Source organism: Pygocentrus nattereri, chromosome 12 (genome assembly GCF_015220715.1).
Source record: "Pygocentrus nattereri isolate fPygNat1 chromosome 12, fPygNat1.pri, whole genome shotgun sequence".
NCBI classification, from domain to species: domain Eukaryota; kingdom Metazoa; phylum Chordata; class Actinopteri; order Characiformes; family Serrasalmidae; genus Pygocentrus; species Pygocentrus nattereri.
Window position 1 is genome coordinate 31559204 of NC_051222.1, and position 24654 is coordinate 31583857.

Genomic DNA, 24654 nt, shown 5'->3' on the forward strand with positions numbered 1-24654 from the left:
GCGAGGGGTGAAATGGGACAGGGCCTTAAACGTTTTCTGCCTCTTATGACGCCACTTACAGATTTAGGCTTTACTGTCTTAGAATATGTTGATTTTCAAAGTGAAAATCGTCCTTGACAGCAAACTTATATGTGACCTTTTTCTACAAGATTTACTGCAGTTTTGATTTATGTGCTGAATTTAACAACCTGGAAAAAATACAGTATAACAGGTCATAACAGGTCAATATAACAGGTCATAACAGGTCAGTATAACAGGTCATAACATGTCATAACAGGTCAGTATAACATCATAACAGGTCAGTATAACAGGTCATAACAGGTCAGTATAACAGGTCATAACAGGTCAGTATAACAGGTCATAACAGGTCATAACAGGTCAGTATAACAGGTCATAACAGGTCAGTATAACATGTCATAACAGGTCATAACAGGTCAGTATAACATGTCATAACAGGTCAGTATAACATGTCATAACAGGTCAGTATAACAGGTCATAACAGGTCATAACAGGTCAGTATAACACGTCATAACATGTCATAACAGGTCAGTATAACACGTCATAACATGTCATAACAGGTCAGTATAACAGGTCATAACAGGTCAGTATAACAGGTCATAACAGGTCATAACAGGTCAGTATAACACGTCATAACATGTCATAACAGGTCAGTATAACACGTCATAACATGTCATAACAGGTCAGTATAACAGGTCATAACAGGTCAGTATAACAGGTCATAACAGGTCAGTATAACAGGTCACAACAAAAGATGGAGTTTGACCACAGCGCCTAAACTTTTGCACACAACTCTAAGCTCAGTTCTGTTAACTCATATATGTTTGCAGGATCACTTCCAACATACTGGTATTTGAGGTTATGTTAGTTTGGCTGTTGCTGCGGTTACTGCTCTTTACCTTTGTGGGGCAGCATTGTATCCTCGATTATGCAATTCCATGTCGTCTGTTGTTGTTGTTGTTGTTGTTTTTGTTGTATGTAGCAGCCTGTAGGGCCCAGAGAGCAGAGGAGAGTCTTCCACAGCAGGTCAGAAGTTGGCCGTGTTTGCACTTTTCCCCTTTTTGTTGCTTTTATGTGTGATTTTAAGAAGGATGGTTGGTTGTTGTAGCTCAGAGAGGCCATTCTCTGTGATTCTGTGATCTTTGTACCATTGTAGATTTCAGGACCCAGAAAGCTGATCTGATTAGCGTCAGTAGTGTTGATTTAACTGTGATTTAACTTGATAGGTGTTGAAATGCCAAAACTGATCTTAGATCAGAACACTTACCTTTCTTTGACGTGTATACACTGTCTGTCAAAAGTTTGGGGGCGCCTGCATTCGTGAATAATGTGTTCAGTTATTTTGTATCAAGTAAGAAAAACAAAGGTTCAGTTAATATGAAGTGACTTTGCTGATCCTACATTCATGTGCTTTCGTCAGTTGTTCCCTTAGTAAGAAAAATGTCAAAATCTGAGCAGCTTATAGTTAAAATATGTTTTTACAGATCAAAAAGCCTTTTGAAAAGCTGGGTGTCCCCAAACACTTGGCAGCAATGTAAAGAACTGACCGGCCACTTCATTAACTACACCTGCTTGTTTCTACATTCACTGTCCATTTTATCAGCTCCACTTACTGTATAGCTGCACTCTGTAGTTCTACAGTTACAGACTGTAGTCCATCTGTTTCTCTGATACTCTGTTACCCTGTTCTTCAGTGGTCAGGACCCCCATGGACCCTCACAGAGCAGGTACTATTTGAGTGGTGGATCTTTCTCAGCACTGCAGTAACACTGACATGGTGTTGGTGTGTTAGTGTGTGTTGTGCTGGTGCGAGTGGATCAGACACAGCAGTGCTGCTGGAGTTTTTAAACACTGTGTCCACTCACTGTCCACTCTATTAGACACTCCTGCAGTGCTGAGAATGATCCACCACCCAAATAGTACCTGCTCTGTGAGAGTCCATGGGGGTCCTGACCACTGAAGAACAGGGTAACAGAGTATCAGAGAAACAGATGGACTACAGTCTGTAACTGTAGAACTACAGAGTGCAGCTATACAGTAAGAGGAGCTGATAAACTGGACAATGAGCGTAGAAACAAGGAGGTTATAATGAAGTGGCCAGTTGGTGTATATATAGATAAATACTTCCGAGTGACCTGGCTGTGCTCACATGTCAACTGATAAAAGATACTGTGCAAAATTTCTTTCATTTCCAGTCAAAACAGTTTCCATTCTTGTTAGGAGACTCGCTTTCAGTTTTTCAGAGAAACCTGCAGAGATATTTTTCTATACCTCCAAAGTTCAGTCTTAGAAATTGGTTATTTACAAATTAGTCATATTTATATGTCCTCATTTCTCCAATCCAAGTCATCCAAATGACAAATTTTGACTCATCAGCCCCTAAATTGTACTCCACATCTCCACATTTTGGTGGTCTAGTGCACAATTTCTATGTTTTTGTCTCCTTTTCTCAGTAAGAGCTTCTTAACAGCTCTGCATCCTTTCAGACTCATAGTGCTGAGTGTCTCTCAGTGGAAGGATGAACAGAAACTCCTGTGGATGTTTTCAGATCTTCTTGATCTTCTCCTCTCTCTCAAAGAGGAAAGCTTTAAGTGCTGTTTATCTGACGGGGGCAGTGTTGGTGTCCATCAGCTCTTCCAGGTGGTTGTTAGGAGTCTCATTTTCTCTGGAGCTTTTAATCAGTTTTTGAACTCCAGTTTTGGAAACTCCTGTTTTTTTTCATGTTCTCCTTCCTCATGAAAGTAGATTACCTTATATCGAATATGCCCAGAAATATCTATCTGGCTGTTTTGACTGGAAATTAAATAAACATAGTGTAGATTTATAGAACCAAATGGCCCACGACCCAAACAGTGGCTGGTGAACAGCAGTCCTGTGATCAGAAGCTGACTACAGCAACAGTACAGTGGATATGCAGGTCAGTCAGAGGTGTTTATCTACATTAGGGAGTAAGAACTTGTCCGCTTGTTTCCAAACCAAGACATTTCAGGCTCATGCTAACATCTCATAAGCTTCCACTGCCATGCCAAGCACTCTGAAGTCCACTGTAGTTTTTTAATATATATATATGTATGTATATGTTTTCATGTTCATAACGTAGCCCAAAGTTAAAATACAAAACTGACCTCTTCAGTGTCACGATACTGCCACTCGGCCAAACCCTCGCTATGAGCTTCCATTCCTTAACGAGGGAACTGGCTCGGATTTATGCAAACGTACGTCATACAACTTGCACTCACTGGGATACCAAGCTTGTTTGTTTCTTTTGTGTAGCAAAGCAAATAAACACACAGCTGAAGCTTATGGCGGAGGTAGCGCTTGTTTTCTCTTTTTTCTAAAAGTACTTAAAGTCAGGCTTGTTTTTAACGGCATTTCGTTAAAGAGTCCATGTGAACTGCCGAATTTTCCTCCCTGATGACTCAAACGTAAAACCATTTATATGCATATCGCTGTTGTCAGAAGAAAACCTCATATCTCCATTTTTGTCGTGGTTCAGTTTTTGACATCATTTGAAAATGATGCTCCTGCTCCCCTTCTCGTGGTGTGTATATTTCAAGATGAATGGACCTAAAGAAACGGCCCAAAATGACTTGGAAAGACGTCCGGTTCCATTCACTTACATTAAAAGTAAAGTGTGTTTTTTCCTTCTCCTGTAAAGTTGCTATTTTGGAGATACGAGGTTTTCTTCATTTGCCTGTTTAGCCTCTAGCAGGTTAGCCTTGCCTATTCACATGGAAGTGGTCTACTTTTTGGAAGAGGCACAACACAGACCAGAGATCATTACGTGTCGCTGTTGTCGGAACAAAACCTCGTATCTCCAAAATGGTAACTTTACAGTTTCTTTTAATGTAAGTCAACGGAACCAGAACTTTTTCCAAGCCATTTTCTGTCGTTTCTTTTTGTCCATTCATCATGAAATTTACACACAATGCAAAGAGCGACAAGCATTTTCAAATTATGTCAAAAACCAAAAATAAAAAAAATGGACGAAAAATGGTTCCGACAGCAGCAATACCCTTAAAGGCACATTACACTGTAAGAATGCCCTCAGGTTGAGATTGTGCCAGTGTCTTAAAGTTAACTCAAAAAAGCTTTGAGGTAAGTTACCTTAAAATTTTAAGTTGACCCAACTGTGTAAGAACAGCTACGCTCACATTACAAGCCTCATCGCTCAAATCCGATCTCTCTGACGGTTCGCTGTCGACGGTTCACACCGGTTTAGGTAAGTGATAAATGTTTGGTTAATGTGAGGAACCGGCGTCCTGAAATGACCTCATGAGCTCCTCCTACTCAGTAACGTCACGTGACTGAATCACTGCATCATCAGCACAAACTAACGAGCAGAACGAGCTTCTCTGAGAAGATCATTAACTCTGATCAGCTCTCAGCTTCATTATTAGAGCCACGGAGGAGAAAAAGGTGAGATGAGCTGCTTTTCCACCGTTTACAGGCTTTAGCTTCTGTTCGGCGCTGCTGCCAATAATGAGGCTGAGAGCTGATCAGAGTTAATGATCTTCTCAGCGAAGAACGACAGAATTGAATCACATAAACGAGTGAGAAGGTAGCCAAAGTGGCTCAAGTCGGATTTGAAAAGATCAGATGTTTGTGTCCACACAGGCCTGAAAACATCAGATCTGAGACACATTAGAGCAAAAATTCTGATTTGTGACACTTCAGCCTGAGTGTAGCTTAATTCTTAAGGACGTGCTACTACATACAGTCTTGTTTATGCTGGCTTTAGAAATATAATAAGAGATCAGACTTGGGGGTAATGTTTGTTAGTTTTATCTTTATTATGAAAAAAAAGGTTAAAAGACAAATCAGTGTTAGCCAAAATAATGAACATCAATCAAGAAACAGTATTAAAAAAGCAAACGAGGCCAAACATGAACAGATTTTTACTTGAAACTTCCAGACCTTAAAGAGTTTCTTACTTTCCCTTTATTTTTCTCGTTAGATCATGGGTCTGGAGCATCAGTGTGCCTATAGTAGTCTAACAGCATAGAGAGAAATGTGAGTGAAAGTGTCAGTAACTCAAAAAGGCAGCTGGAAAAAATATTTCCGATAATTCATATCATTAATTCTCAAGCGCCTGGATATGTGATTTCCACCACTTTGTTCATATCAGCTGGCGTGACGGGGCGGGCCAGAGAGCGGCCGTCTGGCCAGTAGACTTCAATTTTGGTGGCCTGGTCAGTTCCTGGGAGCAAATAAAGGCAGGAGTTAGGAACAAAGCACGCTTGACAGATGCGTGAAGACAGTGTAGTGCATCACTGCAGGACTAGTCATGCTTATACCTGCAATAGTGCAAGTGCAGGCGCGTTATACTTGCAGTAGTGCAGGTGTAGGTGTAGTATACACCTGCATTAGTGCCTATGTAGAGGTGTTATACCTGCATTATGTGTAGGTGCAGATGGAGTGTGTGTCTTACCCAGTCCAAAGTGAGCCACTGGTTCCATCTCACACAGGTATCCAGACCCTCCATCAATGACGCGTGTGTGGACCCCACTCTGTTTCGTATGTATCACCACCTTAGCGCCGCGAGCAAATGCTCCGAATCGTGTGCGCGGAATCACTCGCAGCCAGTTATTCCTGGAGCCCTGAGGAGACGGGAAAGCTGTTCAAGGGATGTAGCGCAGATATGACAGACACGTCATACGGATTTCTTTTCCAAACTACTCTTATAAGCACAGAGAGTCTTTCCTGGTGGGTTGAACACCGGAAAGGTTTGAATGCTGACATCACACCAACAGGGCAATATGTGTGGCCTTTTGCATTATTCCCAAGGTAGGACTTTTTGGAAGGTGTTCCTTCAGGAAAGTGGTCAGTTATAGCAAAGCAACAAGGATAACCCGCTCGCCTGTATTAGAAGCATTTTAAATGGCTAGTGGCTGCCGACCTCTGACAGGCAGTGTGTAAAATACATGTATGTATATGTATATATGTACATAAAATATAGAATATATAACAAAATAGATTTAACTGTGCCTTTTTAAATATCCATATATATGTCAATATACTGAAATGTATGCAGATGGAACAGCATACAGTTTTCATAAATTACATATGGAAATATATTACAAACTGGACACGTTTTGAAAGATACAAGGAAAAATATCTACCTGGCATGGTTTTGTGGTCTACACCTGGCATACCTGATCACCTGTGTAACTGGTGTACCTGCTTCATTGCTAGATAGATGTTGCTACAGTACCTGGTTGACTCTGTAGACAGAGATGGGCTGCGAGGCGCTCTCTCCGTGAGCCACCAGCAAGTCCAGGTGTCCATCACCATCAAAATCAACCACCGTGGCACCTGTTACTCATAACAGAACAGAACAGAGTCAGTTCAAGCCCGAAAACCATTGAACTTCACAGGAGCAGGAACCAATTTTGGATGAAGTTATGAGGTTTTCTTATGACAGAAAGGCGTTCGTTTGGCTGAGTGATGCTCACCTGTTCCTCTGCCCTGAGGCTCAGAGGCATCGCCCACGTTCAGCTCGGTGATCACAGGGTCAGCGTTCTGCCTCCTCATGACTCTGAGAAAAGCACGCATAAAATGAATCACCATCATTTAACTATTGCTGATTTTGAAGGGGAATTCCACAGATTTTTCAAACTTCCTGAAAAATTCAGTCATTAAGATGTTAGCAGAGGCATTCAGAGCGGTTTGGTGTGAAATGCTCTGTTCTTGTCAGAGCTGGTGACCATGGTGGTGATAGGAACCAGACGTCTGAAGAGTTTAATGCCTCTAAAATCTCCTTCAGAAAGTTATTGCATGCAATGGTTATGAATATGCTGCCTGATTTATGATCATTTGGAGATGAAAGTCTACTTTTATCAACCCATTAATGGTGCAGAATGAATGTGTTGTGAGGAAAAATCTGATTTATCACTATTTTACCATCATTTACAGCTCCTAACAACTCAGGAGGCACGTGTAGCTGGTGCACAGTAGATGTTTTAGAGGATAAAAGTCATTACATTTTGATGGAGGATTAGGGGGAAAGAAGAATTTTAAATGATATGATGTAAAAACGTGAACTAACGGTAAAACTGATTTCAAATTGATTTAACATGCGGTTCTATAAAACAGCTGTAAGTTCAGATGTACCTGAAGATCCTGTTGGGGGCGGATCCCCTGTAAGCGATGTTGTTGAAGAAAACCTCCAGCTGAAGGTCATTATCGAAGTCAGCGGCGATGACGGTGCGAACAGGGGACGGGACAGAGAAGGCCTGGGTGGCGATGTCCTAACACAAACACAGTATCGCAGGTTCAGTGCTTTAATGACTTGATTCATGTCTACATTATTTATACATTAATAAAAAATATTACTGGCAAACATAAACAAACTGATGAAACTCTGTCGAGGTGACGCATTTTATTAATGGCGAAATGTAATGTACACTAATGAATCCCCTACATTGTGGAACAAAATAAAAACTTCTTGGTCATGGTGGCTCCACTGCCAAAAAGTCACCATTATCACCACTCAATGAGGTACTATATGGGTGGTGGGTCATTCTCAGCACTGGTGGTGGTGATGGTGTGTTAGTGTGTGTTGTGCTGGTATGAGTGGATCAGACACAGCAGTGCTGCTGGAGTTTTTAAACACCTGGACTGAGAATAGTCCAACAACCAAAAATATCCAGCTGACAGTGTCCTGTGACCACTGGTGAAGGACGAGAGGATGACCAACACAAACTGTGCAGCAGCAGATGAGCTGTCGTCTCTGACTTTACATCTACAAGGTGGACCGACAAGGTAGGAGTGTCTAATAGAGTGGACAGTGAGTGGACACAGTGTTTAAAAACTCCAGCAGCACTGTGTCTGATCCACTCACACCAGCACAACACACACTAACACACCACCACCTGCTCTGTGAAGGTCCATAGGGGTCCTGACCACTGAAGAACAGGGTATTGTATTGCACTTAGACTGTGTCTAATTCTGGATCTAGGATCAACACAGGCTTTTGTTTCTAGTTGTATTTGAGCTCAAGGGTAGTTTGACCTATTTGTACTAGCTAAGCATCTGCTAAATGCCATAAATGTAAATGGAACTGCTAATTCCTTTATGTCAGTCAACGGACATGCGTGTTGTCTAGCATCACGCTGAGTGACAGGGGAGAGGAAGAGCCATCCTCCCACCCAGAGAGAGAGAGGACCATTATGGTATCTTGGACTAAGCTTATGGATGGCTGTGGCAGCGTCAGGGATCACACTCGTGATCTCCCAACGATAGAATCTGTTAATTTTTTCCATATTTTGCCATTAAATTAAGCCTCAAACCTGTCAATACAGAATGTGTACATCATTTGTTATGTAACTGAATATGTAAATACCTGCATATAAATAAAACAGCAAATGACCATAAATACTGCAAATGTCTAAGGATTCATCTGCGTGAGTGTCTCACCTTGAATCTCTGCTGGCTGCTCTGCAGGTAGAGACGATGGGGGCCGTTCCAGTTTCCATAGACAATATCAATCTTCCCATCACCGTTAAAATCAGCCAGAGCCACTCCTCTGCCGTGCTGATAGCGATCTGCTACACCTGAAACGGAGCAATGCAGTCAGTCAGTCAGTCATCGATACTTGACAGATATCTGGCACAGTGTGGTAAAACGTAGCTGCTCCCCAGATGCCGGCGGTCCAGTCTGTGTCTGGTGTTTAAAGCTTGGTCCTGCAGATTTGTACTAGAGATAATGTAGCTAACAAGTAATGACAGCTTGTTTCAGGCTTCATGACGGCCGCTGCTGTTTATAACTACGCTAATGTACTTTTATCCATGTGTATAGCGAGCAGCATGTCAGAGACCACATAACTGAAAGTATGTTATCTAAACCAAAGTTACAGCCAAGTTTTCACGTTTCTCACCTTGACGACAGCCAGTTTGAGTTACTTAGCTGAGTTATTTAATAAGTTCTGTTCCATTAACTTTATATGAAAACAGTGTAAAAGTGAACTTGCCATTTATTGCCGTTATAGCGACGCATTCTATGCGCGTTGCATGGCGGTCAGACTGATCAGGTGGTCTTTGGAAGCTCGACAACCAAATCTAACAGCAAACTTTTTTCTCTTTGTCTCAGTTTAAGCTTGAATCTCTGATTACGGCAGGGGTCGGCAACATGAGGCTCCAGAGCTGCATGCGGCTCTTTTACTGCCCTGTTAGATTTTTAAGTGATACTTTTTTATTTTTATCCCACAAACGGGGAAATTCCACCTCCGCATTTAACCCATCCGTGAAGTGAAACACCACATACACACACTAGTGAGCGCACTTGCATGGCGCCCAGGCAGCAATTGGGGGTTAGGTGTCTTGCTCAAGGACACCTCAGTCATGTGCTGTTGGCACTGGGGATTGAACCAGCAACATTCCGGTCACAGGGCCAGATCCCTAACCTCCAGCCCACAACTGCCCCCCTGTAGGTAAAAATGAAATAATCCTCCTCTGCAGTAAAATAAAGCTCTGCTGATCCTTCAACCCAGTTTAACAATAAATGGTCTTAAATGCTTGAGTTAATGTAGAACTGCTGATTCATCCTTTAACCTTGAAGGTTGGCACACAGACTGCTGGTCACAATAGCAACACAGACAACAGTCTCGGAGAGATTTAATATAAACATCGATACTTTAGAGAGAAATGGACTTATTTGCATTTATAATCACTCCAGCTGGTTTCCTGGTCTATTTCATCTGCAACGAGAAACTGTCAAACACTACAAAAAGTCGCGAGGCTAGAGTCTCCAGCTTCTTGTGTGAATTTTCTGAGATGTGAGAAAAGTGGCTACAGCTGAGCTAAAGCTTAAAGCAGAGCAAAGTAAATCTGCATTTCATTTATGTTTTTTGCATAAATTAGTACATTAGCACATACTAAGACATATTTACGGCTAAGATCTAAAAAATAAAATGGATATAAAATGTTGTGACTCCCGAAGTGGTTTGATTTTTTGAAAGGACAAAATGGCTTTTCTTAACGTTTGGGTTGCCGACACCTGGGTTAGAGTGACGTAACTCACTGCACTAGATTGTACAGCCCGTTATGAATTTAGAGATTATAGTTCATCCAGAAGGAGGAGTCAAACGTTGAACATGACAAAAACATAGAAAAGAAGACGGTCACCTCGTGTGAGGGCATTTGACGTTTAGAGGGCAGGAAACGTTCTGGACGGGTCTCCGGTCCATCAAAGGTCATTTATTTTACAGTGCACTTATTTTTTTTATTTATTTTTGTGTGTCGTGGCTGATCGACTACATTTGGGATGAAATGTGAAGTTCATCGCTCTCACCTGCTTGAGCAGCCATGTCAGTAAAAGTGCCGTCGCCGTTGTTACGGAACAGGAAGTTGGGTCCGTTTTCGTTGTCACAGAAGATATCAGAACGGGCGTCGTTAAGAATTGGTCCAACGACGACACCACGGCCACCTTCAGACAAGAAGACACAGCTCTGAATTGTTCTGAACAGTTAACAATTTGAAAACAGTACTTTACGCACATCAGACACAAGACGCTTAACTGTGAACCAAAAACGGCTGTCAGTTGAGAATCCCTACTGACATTCATTACTGAGACCACAGATCAGCTTAAAATAGTGGTTCATTAAAAAGGCCGAAGTGGTTCAGCGGCTAGCACTGAGATTAGGGCTGAACGTTTTGGATAAAATACGTAATTGCGATTTTTCTATTATTGCAACTGCAATTTAAATTGCTATTATATGCTATAAATTGACATTCAGGCCTTTTTTTGACAAGACCAGAATATTAACCTTCACTATCTTGAAGCTTGACCCCTTAATGTAGAGTGCCAGACTGCCAGTAAGTTGTGGTTGTGATGTCACAAAATATGGAGATACAGTTCCCTCTGATTGGTCTATCTTATGTAGACAGTTCTCAAATTCTACATTACTTGGTTACATTTTCCCCTCTTAAAACTAAGGACAGCGTTTTTGATGATGGACGCAATATTTTTTTTTAAATTGCAGCTCTTGTGATTTGAAAATTGCTCCCCCTTAGATAGCGATTTTGACATAAAACCGATTAATCTTTCAGCCCTAACTGAGATCATGCTAGCACCATCCCACTAGCTTTTATGCACAGTTAGCTTTTACATTAGTATTTTCAAAGTTCACATGAACTTTTCATTTATTTTGCAATCAGTAAATCAGAAAACTGCTCTGCAAGATTTCAATATTCTCAGACATTAAAACGTTTCACAGTTCTTGAGCCTGTATTTAATATATGAAGACCAAATGTAGGCTAATATGTTCCATCTTACGCTGTATCAGTGAATTTCTAGTCAAGAGAATTGGCACTAAAGGTTTGGTCAGTCTAAAATGAATGGGTTCCTATGGAGCTTTTGTACAATATCGTAGTTTGTAAATGCTTAATTATTGTCACATAGACAAATGCAGAAAAAACAAACAGCTTAAATGCTGAAACACTGCTGTTTAATTATTTTATTTAAAATAATTAATGTCATTATTTTTAAAGAATTTTTTGAACTCCAGTAATTTGTAAATTCATGACGGTGAGCATAAACGGCTTCACTCAAAAAATGAGCAGATCAGCATGCCAACCAATCAATACTTAGTATCAGCAATCAGTAATGCTAACCAATCAGGACTCAGTAGCACTAATTATAACTAATCAGCACTCAGTAGCAGTAATGCTAACCAGTCAGAACTCAGTAGCACTAATTATAACTAATCAGCACTCAGTAGCAGTAATGCTAACCAGTCAGAACTCAGTAGCACTAGTTATAACTAATCAGCACTCAGTAGCAGTAATGCTAACCAGTCAGAACTCAGTAGCACTAATTATAACTAAATCAGCACTCAGTAGCAGTAATGCTAACCAGTCAGAACTCAGTAGCACTAGTTATAACTAATCAGCACTCAGTAGCAGTAATGCTAACCAGTCAGAACTCAGTAGCACTAGTTATAACTAATCAGCACTCAGTAGCAGTAATGCTAACCAGTCAGAACTCAGTAGCACTAATTATAACTAAATCAGCACTCAGTAGCAGTAATGCTAACCAGTCAGAACTCAGTAGCACTAATTATAACTAATCAGCACTCAGTAGCAGTAATGCTAACCAGTCAGAACTCAGTAGCACTAATTATAACTAATCAGCACTCAGTAGCAGTAATGCTAACCAGTCAGAACTCAGTAGCACTAGTTATAACTAATCAGCACTCAGTAGCAGTAATGCTAACCAGTCAGAACTCAGTAGCACTAATTATAACTAAATCAGCACTCAGTAGCAGTAATGCTAACCAGTCAGAACTCAGTAGCACTAGTTATAACTAATCAGCACTCAGTAGCAGTAATGCTAACCAGTCAGAACTCAGTAGCACTAGTTATAACTAATCAGCACTCAGTAGCAGTAATGCTAACCAGTCAGAACTCAGTAGCACTAGTTATAACTAATCAGCACTCAGTAGCAGTAATGCTAACCAGTCAGAACTCAGTAGCACTAGTTATAACTAATCAGCACTCAGTAGCAGTAATGCTAACCAGTCAGAACTCAGTAGCACTAGTTATAACTAATCAGCACTCAGTAGCAGTAATGCTAACCAGTCAGAACTCAGTAGCACTAGTTATAACTAATCAGCACTCAGTAGCAGTAATGCTAACCAGTCAGAACTCAGTAGCACTAGTTATAACTAATCAGCACTCAGTAGCATTAATGCTAACCAGTCAGGACTCAGTAGCACTAGTTATAACTAATCAGCACTCAGTAGCAGTAATGCTAACCAGTCAGAACTCAGTAGCACTAGTTATAACTAATCAGCACTCAGTAGCAGTAATGCTAACCAGTCAGAACTCAGTAGCACTAGTTATAACTAATCAGCACTCAGTAGCAGTAATGCTAACCAGTCAGAACTCAGTAGCACTAGTTATAACTAATCAGCACTCAGTAGCAGTAATGCTAACCAGTCAGAACTCAGTAGCACTAATTATAACTAAATCAGCACTCAGTAGCAGTAATGCTAACCAGTCAGAACTCAGTAGCACTAATTATAACTAATCAGCACTCAGTAGCAGTAATGCTAACCAGTCAGAACTCAGTAGCACTAATTATAACTAATCAGCACTCAGTAGCAGTAATGCTAACCAGTCAGAACTCAGTAGCACTAGTTATAACTAATCAGCACTCAGTAGCAGTAATGCTAACCAGTCAGAACTCAGTAGCACTAATTATAACTAAATCAGCACTCAGTAGCAGTAATGCTAACCAGTCAGAACTCAGTAGCACTAGTTATAACTAATCAGCACTCAGTAGCAGTAATGCTAACCAGTCAGAACTCAGTAGCACTAGTTATAACTAATCAGCACTCAGTAGCAGTAATGCTAACCAGTCAGAACTCAGTAGCACTAGTTATAACTAATCAGCACTCAGTAGCAGTAATGCTAACCAGTCAGAACTCAGTAGCACTAGTTATAACTAATCAGCACTCAGTAGCAGTAATGCTAACCAGTCAGAACTCAGTAGCACTAGTTATAACTAATCAGCACTCAGTAGCAGTAATGCTAACCAGTCAGAACTCAGTAGCACTAGTTATAACTAATCAGCACTCAGTAGCAGTAATGCTAACCAGTCAGAACTCAGTAGCACTAGTTATAACTAATCAGCACTCAGTAGCATTAATGCTAACCAGTCAGGACTCAGTAGCACTAGTTATAACTAATCAGCACTCAGTAGCAGTAATGCTAACCAGTCAGAACTCAGTAGCACTAGTTATAACTAATCAGCACTCAGTAGCAGTAATGCTAACCAGTCAGAACTCAGTAGCACTAGTTATAACTAATCAGCACTCAGTAGCAGTAATGCTAACCAGTCAGAACTCAGTAGCACTAGTTATAACTAATCAGCACTCAGTAGCAGTAATGCTAACCAGTCAGAACTCAGTAGCACTAGTTATAACTAATCAGCACTCAGTAGCAGTAATGCTAACCAGTCAGGACTCAGTAGCACTAGTTATAACTAATCAGCACTCAGTAGCAGTAATGCTAACCAGTCAGAACTCAGTAGCACTAGTTATAACTAATCAGCACTCAGTAGCAGTAATGCTAACCAGTCAGAACTCAGTAGCACTAGTTATAACTAATCAGCACTCAGTAGCAGTAATGCTAACCAGTCAGAACTCAGTAGCACTAGTTATAACTAATCAGCACTCAGTAGCAGTAATGCTAACCAGTCAGAACTCAGTAGCACTAGTTATAACTAATCAGCACTCAGTAGCAGTAATGCTACCCAGTCAGAACTCAGTAGTACTAATGTTGCCAGTTTAGAGCGGTTTAACTCTATTCTTTCACATTCACTGAGGACTCACTCGTTGGTGCCGTCTGGCATTCTGCAGTCATGTTTTTGACATACTGCCCTCTGACCTGTGTACTTGTTGACCCGGGCCTGAGAGGCGACATCAGTGAGAGCGATGATGCCCCTGGAAACGTCGCTGGCAGCCTCGTCCATCTCAATCAGCGCATGAGCCCCAATGTTACCTCGAGCGTAGTTAGCCACATAAATGGAGTAACGGCCAGTTCCCTATAGCAGGAACAGAGATAGATGAATGGACTGACAGCTGGAAAGTGGAATGATGGATGAACAGACTGATGGATGGACAGTGGACTAATGGATGAACAGACTGATGGGTGGACAGGGGACTGATGGATGAACGAACTGATGGGTGGACAGTGGACTGATGGGTGGACAGGGGACTGATGGATGAATATCTTACCTTTCTGTCCACACAGGCCACAGAGCGTCCCGCCATGCGACTGGCCACTCTGCGCTGCACGTTGATGTCGTCACTCAGCAGATCCTCGAAGCGGCCGTTCCGGAACTTAAACAGCTTATCAGAGTACGTCGCCTGACCTTCACAGTACAGATCACAGATTCATCGGTCATCACAGCACGTTATCAATGCCCGAAATCATCTCTACCATACGAAACACGGTCACCCCATTCTCAGTGTTTTACACTTTTTGAAAACAAAGTTATCCTTTATGCTGTATGAACATTTCATGATGAACAGACCAATATAACATTGCTCTGGATAACAACCTGCATCATAAACATATCACTGCTGTCGGAAGAAAACCTCGTATCTCCATTTCTGACGTCTTTGAGTTTTTCCACTTAATTTGAAAACGCCTGTTGTTCTTTACATTGTGTGTAAATTTCATAATGAATAGGCTAAAAGAAACGAACCCAAAATGACACTGAATAAAGTCTGGTTCCTTTGACTTACATTAAAAGTCCTTCTCCTGTAAAGTTTCCATTTTGGAGATACAAGGTTTTGATCCAACAGCAGCGATATAATGAAGTTAAGAACGTTTGGTAAATGAATAGGTTTTGGTAACCAATGAAGTTACCATTTATAAGAATTTGCTACAACATGTGAAGAATGTGTATGTATGCCCTGTGTGGACGTACATATCAGTGTCTATGTATCTACATTTTCATATGAGTGATTTCATATGACACATACAGTATTTTCAGATTCAATGATGCATTGATGAGCATTCATCATTGTTTTCTGTTGAGGATGTGTTAACCTCAGCCAACACTGCCCAACACCTAACCCTCACCCAGGCCCTAATCCTAACCCAAATCTTAACCCTCAACCAAAAACCTAATCCTAACCCGAACCTTAACCTCAACCCAAACCCTACACCTAACCCTCACCCTGGCCCTAATCCTAACCCTAACGTTAACCTCAACCCAAACCCTACTCCTAATCCTCACCCTGGCCCTAATCCTAACCCTAACGTTAACCTCAACCCAAACCCTACACCTAACCCTCACCCTGGCCCTAATCCTAACCCTAACGTTAACCTCAACCCAAACCCTACTCCTAATCCTCACCCTGGCCCTAATCCTAACCCTAACGTTAACCTCAACCCAAACCCTACTCCTAACCCTCACCCTGGCCCTAATCCTAACCCGAACCTTAACCTCAACCCAAAACCTAATCCTAACCCGAACCTTAACCCTCAACCCAAACCCTACTCCTAACCCTCACCCTGGCCCTAATCCTAACCCGAACCTTAACCTCAACCCAAAACCTACTCCTAATCCTCACCGTGGCCCTAATCCTAACCCAAATCTTAACCCTCAACCAAAAACCTAATCCTAACCCGAACCTTAACCCTCAACCCAAACCCTACTCCTAACCCTCACCCGGGCCCTAATCCTAACCCAAATCTTAACCCTCAACCAAAATCCTAATCCTAACCCGAACCTTAACCCTCAACCCAAAACCTACTCCTAACCCTCACCCGGGCCCTAATCCTAACCCAAATCTTAACCCTCAACCAAAAACCTAATCCTAACCCGAACCTTAACCTCAACCCAAAACCTACTCCTAACCCTCACCCTGGCCCTAACCCTAACGTTAACCTCAACCCAAACCCTACTCCTAATCCTCACCCTGGCCCTAATCCTAACCCAAATCTTAACCCTCAACCCTAAACCTAACTCTAACATTAACCTCACCCAAAATGTACTCCTAATCCTCACCCTGGCCCTAATCCTAACCCAAATCTTAACCCTCAACCCAAAATCTAACTCTAACCCGAACGTTAACCTCAACCCAAACCCTACTCCTAACCCTCACCCTGGCCCTAATCCTAACCCAAATCTTAACCCTCAACCCTAAACCTAACTCTAACATTAACCTCACCCAAAATGTACTCCTAACACTCACCCTGGCCCTAATCCTAACCCGAACCTTAACCTCAACCCAAAACCTACTCCTAATCCTCACCGTGGCCCTAATCCTAACCCAAATCTTAACCCTCAACCAAAAACCTAATCCTAACCCGAACCTTAACCCTCAACCCAAACCCTACTCCTAACCCTCACCCGGGCCCTAATCCTAACCCAAATCTTAACCCTCAACCAAAATCCTACTCCTAATCCTCACCCTGGCCCTAATCCTAACCCAAATCTTAACCCTCAACCCTAAACCTAACTCTAACATTAACCTCACCCAAAATGTACTCCTAATCCTCACCCTGGCCCTAATCCTAACCCAAATCTTAACCCTCAACCCAAAATCTAACTCTAACCCGAACGTTAACCTCAACCCAAACCCTACTCCTAACCCTCACCCTGGCCCTAATCCTAACCCAAATCTTAACCCTCAACCCTAAACCTAACTCTAACATTAACCTCACCCAAAATGTACTCCTAACACTCACCCTGGCCCTAATCCTAACCCGAACCTTAACCTCACCCAAACCTACTCCTAATCCTCACCCTGGCCCTAATCCTAACCCTAACGTTAACCTCAACCCAAACCCTACTCCTAATCCTCACCCTGGCCCTAATCCTAACCTCACATGTTTTTGACATGTTACTGAGAGTCTGTTGAGCGTTTCATCTGAAAAGGACCACGCTGGTGTCACCAATGTTCCTGTGTGAGTAAATACCTGAGAAAGCATTGTTAGTGTTGAGGAAGTAGATCTCCTCTCTGCCGTCTCCGTCCACATCACACGCCGTCACTCCTATCGCGTTTCCCTCCGGGTCCCTAAGGTGGTAGTATGGAGAGCTGCGGTCATCCACTGCAATATTCACCAGCCTCTTTTGAGAACGGTCATACTTCAGAACCAGGTTTGGCCCATTATACCTGGAAAAAAACAGAAGTTCCAGACATCATTAACTTTCCTGCTAAACACGATAACAAAGAGGTCAATTAACTTCTCAGCACGAGAAGCTCTGGAGGTGCTTTGAGTCCAGTTTATAATTATAAAAAGGTTTCATTTCAAGCAGAACCAGAATTACCACAGAACCCCCACGGCAAATGTTTAACTGTCCAAATGTAAACAAGGTCATTCAGAGTGGTTTGGGGTTCTGAAGGAACGTACAGAGGCAGAATTGTTCACAGTGGTGGTGATAGGAACCAGACGTCTGAACAGTTTAGAGCCTCTAAAAGCTCCATCACAGAAAGCTGTTACATGAAACGCTTATGAATGCACTGCCTGACGGCTATACGTCCATTCATGGTTGAGAGGTACATGCAGGGTGTTGTTAGGCCAAATAGTCTCCAAAGAAAATGAATTTTTTCAGATTATCCACTATTTTCCCACATATAAAACACAGAAGACACATGTAGTTTCGGATAGTAAATAAAGGGGCTATATTTGTATGGTAGACATTGTGACCCCTGGTTCTCATCACCACCACTGTACAGACATCTGTGAAGGGTCAGTCCATTTCCCTAAAGTGAACCATTTCAAACCACTATGAAGACTTTGTTTACATCCCAACAATCTAAGTAGCCAGAAATTAAAAGCCAAACTGGTAGAACTCTCCTTTATCATAACAAACCAGTTTATCTCTGGACTGGATGATGTTGTGCAAACTTGGTTATTTTAAGTGATACTTTTTGGATCCCACAACCGGGGAAATTCCACCCCCGAAGTGAAGTGAAACACCACATACACACTAGTGAACACACACACTAGGGGGCAGTGAGAACACACTTCCCCGGAGCGGTGGGCAGCCCTATCCACGGCGCCCGGGGAGCAGTTGGGGGTTAGGTGTCTTGCTCATGGACTGTCGGCCCTGGGGATCGAACCGGCAACCTTCAGGTCACAGGGCCAGATCCCTAACCTCCAGCCCACGACTGCCCCTCAATCCCATCCGGGGATCTGCATGTGATCACACTGTTTGTTTGGTATATACTGTATTGTTTATATTTCATGTTCATACTTCATGCATGTTTACATTCCATGCATAATAACATGCGTAATAAAAAAATATTTAACTAAATATCTAAGTACTAACTTATTCAGATGAGTCTAACACACAAAACACCTGTCTATAACATAGAGAGTTCAGATTCTATACAAAATATCCCAAACCTGCACATGTTCACAACCTACGGCTGAATGACATACATAATACTACATTACTGTTCTACTACATTTAATGGTGCTGCTTTTTTGATCGCAGTATTTTGAGCTTTGTTTTGGCACATTTATATTTGTTCGCGTGGGAAAAATGAGTAAATGTGAACGAAGTACAGGCAACAGAAAGATGTTTCAGATAAAGCGTGTATATTCACCCTGCCACCAACACCTCTAGGTCCCCGTCACCATCCACATCCGTCACCGCCATCCCATAATTCAGCTGAGTGGGGTTGTGGAGCGCATGAGGAGGCAGAACCGTATCCGTGACGACCGAGAACATGGACTGGACTCCAGAGAGACCAAGAAGAAGCGTCCAAAAGATCCACATCTTCACCTGCGAATCAGTGAGCGAGCAACAAACTCCTATATCAGGAAATTTCCACATTTTATATTTATTTATACAGCAGTTACTTCCGGCCATGCAAGCCGATTGGTTGAGAGACGTTCTAACACGTTTTTTTATATTTTATATATATATATAGGAGAGAGAGGCCACGAGTTACTATGTTTAGGCCATAATTTACTATATTAAGACTACAATAAGATGACATGGTGATTATTTTTTAAATAGGCATGACCAAAAATTACTATTACTCTATTGAGGCCACAAATATATCCACAATGTATTGAGGATAAAAGTTGTGTTTCTCATAACTCGCATGTGTATCACTCCTGTTGGAAGAAAACCTTTCTTCTTCAAAATGGTAAGTTTGCAGGAAAAGAAAAAAAAAACGACTGTACTTTTAATGTAAGTCAATGGAACCAGAAATTTTTCCAAGTCATATTGGGTCGTTTCTTTTGGTCCGATCATCATTAAATTTACACAGTGTAAACAGGTATTTTCAAACTATAAGAAAAACTGAAAAACAAATAATCAAAAATGGATATATGAAGTTTTCTCGCAAGAGCAGCGATACACACACACACACACACACACACACACACATTATATATATATATAAATATATATATATATATATATATATATATATATATATATATATATATATAGTCATGCCTTATTAAACAATAATCACTATGTCATCTTACGTGTGTGTACATATATATATATATATATATATATATATATATATATATAGATAGATAGATAGATAGATAGATAGATAGATAGATAGAGATATGTGTAGATAGATAGACAGATATATATTTTTTTGATTTTTTATATAAAACATAATATATATATATTTTACAATGTTATCTCAGCCAAGGGGCTCCGCAGGTCCCAGGTTTGCTCCACTGAGCCACTGAGCTCCGCTGCTCCATGAATACAAAGCAAGCGTTAACTCACAGCCGCGCAGCTGCAGGACGGCAGCGGTAAACAAGCTGTTATCGGCGTTCCTCCGTCTTTTTAAAGCCGTGCACTACTTACGTGGTGCTGTGTCCACTTCGCTCGGGCTGCAGCTGCTCCAGCTTCTCCCTGCACCAGTCTTTATATCGCCGCTTTCACCTTACACAACTTCAGCCGCGCCGTTTACACAAGCGCTTGTGTAAGCAGGCGTCCAATCACGACGCGCCGATTTAAATATTCCGGGAGCTCAACCAATCGGCTGCCTCTCCTGTGCGGAACGGGTTGAATTGATTAAATATACAGCTTTCCTTCAGGGGACACTTGTGTGAGCGCCATCACGTGTTTACATCAGCAAAGAAGGTAAACATTGCTAAAAACGCTATAAAAAAGACGCGAGGCGCCAGCAGAGGTGGGCAGAGGAGCCTACAATTATGTCTAGGTGGACCGTGTCATTACTCCAATTAAATAATGAGGTAAAATTGGTGTAAGAAGCGAGGAGTGGGAGTAAAAACCCCATATGAACTGCCTTTCTTATAGAAGTGCAGTGGAGTGGATCCAGCATCAGCAGAGGAGCTGAAGACTGCTCGGCTCTCTAATTCTGGTTTACACTATATTGATCAAGCTCCAGCGTGACACTGTGGCCGCCAGAACAGAACGAATTCAACCCAAGAGTTAGGGAGTTAAAGGGGAGTTCCACCACTTTTTCAAAATTTTCTGAATTACTGAAATGGTTGAGATGTAAACAAAGCCATTCTGAGTGGTTTGGTGTGAAATGGTTCACAGGTTTCTCCACAGTGGTGGTGATGGGAACCAGGGGTCATAATGTCGACAGCCATATACAGTCATAATTTTCTGAAAGAATACGCTCTTTTGGGACTATTTTGCCTCACAACGCCCTGCGTGTACCCATCCGCCATAAAGGAACTAACTTTATCGCAAAACAATGTCACACATCAGGCATATTTCCAAAAGTATTCACTCACCCCTCCAGATCATTGAATTCAGGTGTTACAGTCACTTCCATGGCCACAGGTGTATAAAGCCGAGCCCCTAGGCCTGCAGACTGCTTCTACAGACATTAGTGAAAGAATGGGTCGCTCTCAGGAGCTCAGAGAATTCCAGCGTGGTACCGTGATCGGACGCCACCTGTGCAGCAAGTCCAGTCGTGAAACTTCCTCACTACTAAATATTCCACAGTCAAATGTCAGTGGGATTATAACAAATTGGAAGCAATTGGGAACGACAGCAACTCAGCCACAAAGTGGTCGGCCACATAAAATGACATCACCAAGCACAATGCAAAGTGTTGAATGCAGTGGTGTAAAGCGCCGTCACTGGACTCTAGAGCAGTGGAGACGTGTTCTCTGGAGTGATGATTCACACTTCTCCATCTGGCAATCCGATGGACATGTCTGGGTTTGGCGGTTACCAGGAGATGGTACTTGTCTGACTGCATTGGGCCAAGTGTAAAGTTTGGTGGAGGGGGGATCATGGTGTGGGGTTGTTTTTCAGGTGTTGGGCTCGGCCCCTTAGTTCCAGTGAAAGGAACTCTTAAAGCTTCAGCACCAAGAGATTCTGGACAATTTCACGCTCCCAACTTTGTAGGAACAGTTTGGGGACGTCCCCTTCCTGTTCCAACATGACTGCCCACCAGTGCACAAAGCAGGTCCATAAAGACGTGAATGAGCCAGTTTGGTGTGGAAGAACTTGACTGGCCTGCACAGAGTCCTGACCTCAACCTGATAGAACACCTTTGGGATGAATTAGAGTGGAGACTGAGAGCCAGGCCTTCTCATCCAACATCAGTGTCTGACCTCACAAATGCGCTTCTGGAAGAACGGTCAAAAATTCCCATAAACACACTCCTAACCCTTGTGGAAAGCCTTCCCAGAAGAGCTGTTATAGCTGCAAAGGGTGAGCCGACATATTAACCCCTATGGATTAAGGATGGGATCTCACTGAAGTCCATATGCGTGTGAAGACAGACGAGCGCATACTTTTGGAAATGTAGTGTATATCTAACACATCATGTAATAACTATCTGTGATTGAGCTTTTAGAGGTATTAAGGACTCTTCAGACGTCTGAGCGACTTCATCTCAACCATTAAATTATGTAGAATTTTTTAAAAATTGGTGGAGCACCCCTTTAAATGTGAAGGACTGAAATGGAGCTGATTTAAAACATTTCTTATGAAACATCCCTGAGTGGAAGTAAAAGAACAAATCCGCCTAATCAATATTACTTAAAGGGCAGTTCTGCTAATATTTCAAATTCATGCATGCATAATGGATGAGTGTATGAATGCACTCTCTGATGGCTATGATAGTTTTGCGATACGATATTGGCCTAAAATGCATTTTGTAAAATCCTTTCATTTTTTCAGATTTATCACTATTTTACCATCATCAACATCACATATAAACACTAAGACTCGTGTAGGTTCTCTGGTGGTTTTGGACAGTAAATAAAATGTCTATATTTGTGTTGTAGACATGGTGACGTCTGGTTCCCATCAACACCACTGTAAAGAGATCGGAGTCAGTAAGTTTCCCTACAGTGAACCGTTTCACACCAAACCACCCTGAATGACTCTGTTTACATCTCAACAATTCAACTATGCAGAAATTTCGAAAAGTCTCCTTTAACTGCATGAATACGATAATTGGTGAGCTTCCTACAAACCTCTGGGTTGTCTTTTTATAACTGTCCCGTTAACCTCCATGATTTTGGGAGCGTTTGGAATCAATCTAGATAAACAGTATTGAATGTTTAACATGGTATTTTATAAAGTAAATTCAGGAAAAGTAGGAAGCTTTTTGGCCAACACCTAATAAATCCATCAAAACCACTCGCCTACAACCTACATGTTATCATTTAATTTACTAAATGAATATTTCCAATAGTAATGAACTGTTTTGAACTATTGTTTTGTTGCTCATGTATTAAATATTGCTCTAAAATTATTGCTAAAGCAGAAAATAAATATCATGCGTCAACATATTGACATAGGATAATATATAATAACCATTACTGTATTAGTTTAATTCAAGGTATATACACTTTGGGGGCAGTTGTGGGCTGGAGGGTAGGGACCCGGACCTGTGACCAGAATGTTGCTGGTTCGATCCCCAGCACCGACAGTCCATGACTGAGGTGTCCTTGAGCAAGACACCTAACCCCCAACTGCTCCCCGGGCGCTGTGGATAGGGCTGCCCACTGCCACCTAGTGTGTGTGTGTGTGTGTGTGTGTGTATTCACTAGTGTGTATGTGGTGTTTCACTTCACGGATGGGTTAAATGCGGAGGTGGAATGTCCCCAGTTGTGGGATTAAAATGTATCACTTAACTATATGGCCATATGAAAAGCTCGGTGGCATTGAATGTTGGTCCCCTGTCGTAGGATGCCAACTTTTTGTGATCAATAATTTATTAACAAGCAAACCCAAAGAACAATGTTCAAAAAAGCCCAGGACGTGGCCATAGAGCGCACAACAGACATGGTACAGAGTCAACGATGATCGCTAGACATCAAAGTAGCAACACCAGCAAGGATGGTCAGTGGCACACCAGGATGCCACCTTTGCAGCAGCAGATGAGCTGTCCTCTCTGACTTTACATCTACCAGGTGGACTGACCAGGTAGGAGAGTCTAACAGAGTGGACAGTGAGTGGACACAGTGTTTAAAAACTCCAGCAGCACTGCTGTGTCTGATCCACTCGTACCAGCACAACACACTAACACACCACCACCACGTCAGTGTTACTGCAGTGCTGAGAATGATCCACCACCCAAATAGTACCTGCTCTGTGAGGGTCCCTGGGGAAACAGATGGACTACAGTCTGTAACTGTAGAACTACAGAGTGCAGCTATACAGTAAGTGGAGCTGATAAAGTGGACAGTGAGCGTAGAAACAAGGAGGTGGTCATGATGTTACGCCTGATGTGTATGGTTCCAACTTTGTGGCAACAGTCTGGGGAAGACCCCGTCCTGTTCCAGCATGACTGAGCCGCTGTGCACAAAGCGAGCTCCATAAAGACACGGCTTGAGGAGCTTGGTGTGGAGGAACTCCAGTGGCCTCCGCAGAGCCCGGACCTCAACCCCACTGAACACCTTTGGGATGAACTGGAACACCAACTGCAAGCTGAGGCTTTTCATCCAACATCCGACAGACTCCGTCCAAAACCCCGCGGAAAGTTTCCAGAACGGTGGAGGCTGTGAACGCCGCAAAAGGGAGGCCAGCTCTATATTAATCCCCACGGTTTTAGAACGAAATGTCCAACAAGCTTGCGTAGGCGTGATGGTCAGCTTGAGTTTCAGCTTGAGTGGGACCGTTTGAGAGATAAGGTGGGAAGCTGCTTCCACATTTAAAGTGCACTATCAATAGCTCATAATCCAAAGCTGATGA

General features: G+C 42.2%; 1 protein-coding gene across 2 annotated transcripts; it reads right to left on the minus strand.

Annotated features, from left to right (window-relative positions):
- Positions 1-4787: 4787 nt before the first annotated feature.
- On the minus strand, positions 4788-20473 carry crtac1a (cartilage acidic protein 1a). Of its 2 annotated transcripts, XM_017712792.2 has the most exons (12): positions 20329-20473; positions 19094-19272; positions 17457-17653; positions 14759-14895; positions 14409-14565; positions 10309-10443; positions 8437-8573; positions 7132-7268; positions 6474-6556; positions 6233-6333; positions 5450-5618; positions 5103-5218 (listed from the first exon to the last, which is right to left on the minus strand). In XM_017712792.2, exons 2-12 carry the CDS (start codon positions 19264-19266, stop codon positions 5103-5105), a joined length of 1542 nt encoding a protein of 513 aa, XP_017568281.1. In that variant the 5' UTR covers positions 19267-19272; positions 20329-20473. The 2 variants fall into 2 exon arrangements, with proteins under 2 accessions (XP_037399449.1, XP_017568281.1); XM_037543552.1 differs by lacking the exon at positions 20329-20473 and having other exon boundaries at positions 4788-5218; positions 19094-19266.
- Positions 20474-24654: the final 4181 nt, after the last annotated feature.

Excerpts from the sequence above, each read along its gene's own strand:
- crtac1a (XM_037543552.1), bottom strand. The coding sequence starts at position 19,266 with ATGTGGATCTTTTGGACGCTTCTTCTTGGTCTCTCTGGAGTCCAGTCC. Across the intron at positions 10,444-14,408 it reads CCGGGTCAACAAGTACACAG|GTGGCCGTGGTGTCGTCGTT; the intron begins GTCAGAGGGCAG and ends TCTTGTCTGAAG. Across the intron at positions 5,219-5,449 it reads AGTGGCTCACTTTGGACTGG|GAACTGACCAGGCCACCAAA; the intron begins GTAAGACACACA and ends ATTTGCTCCCAG.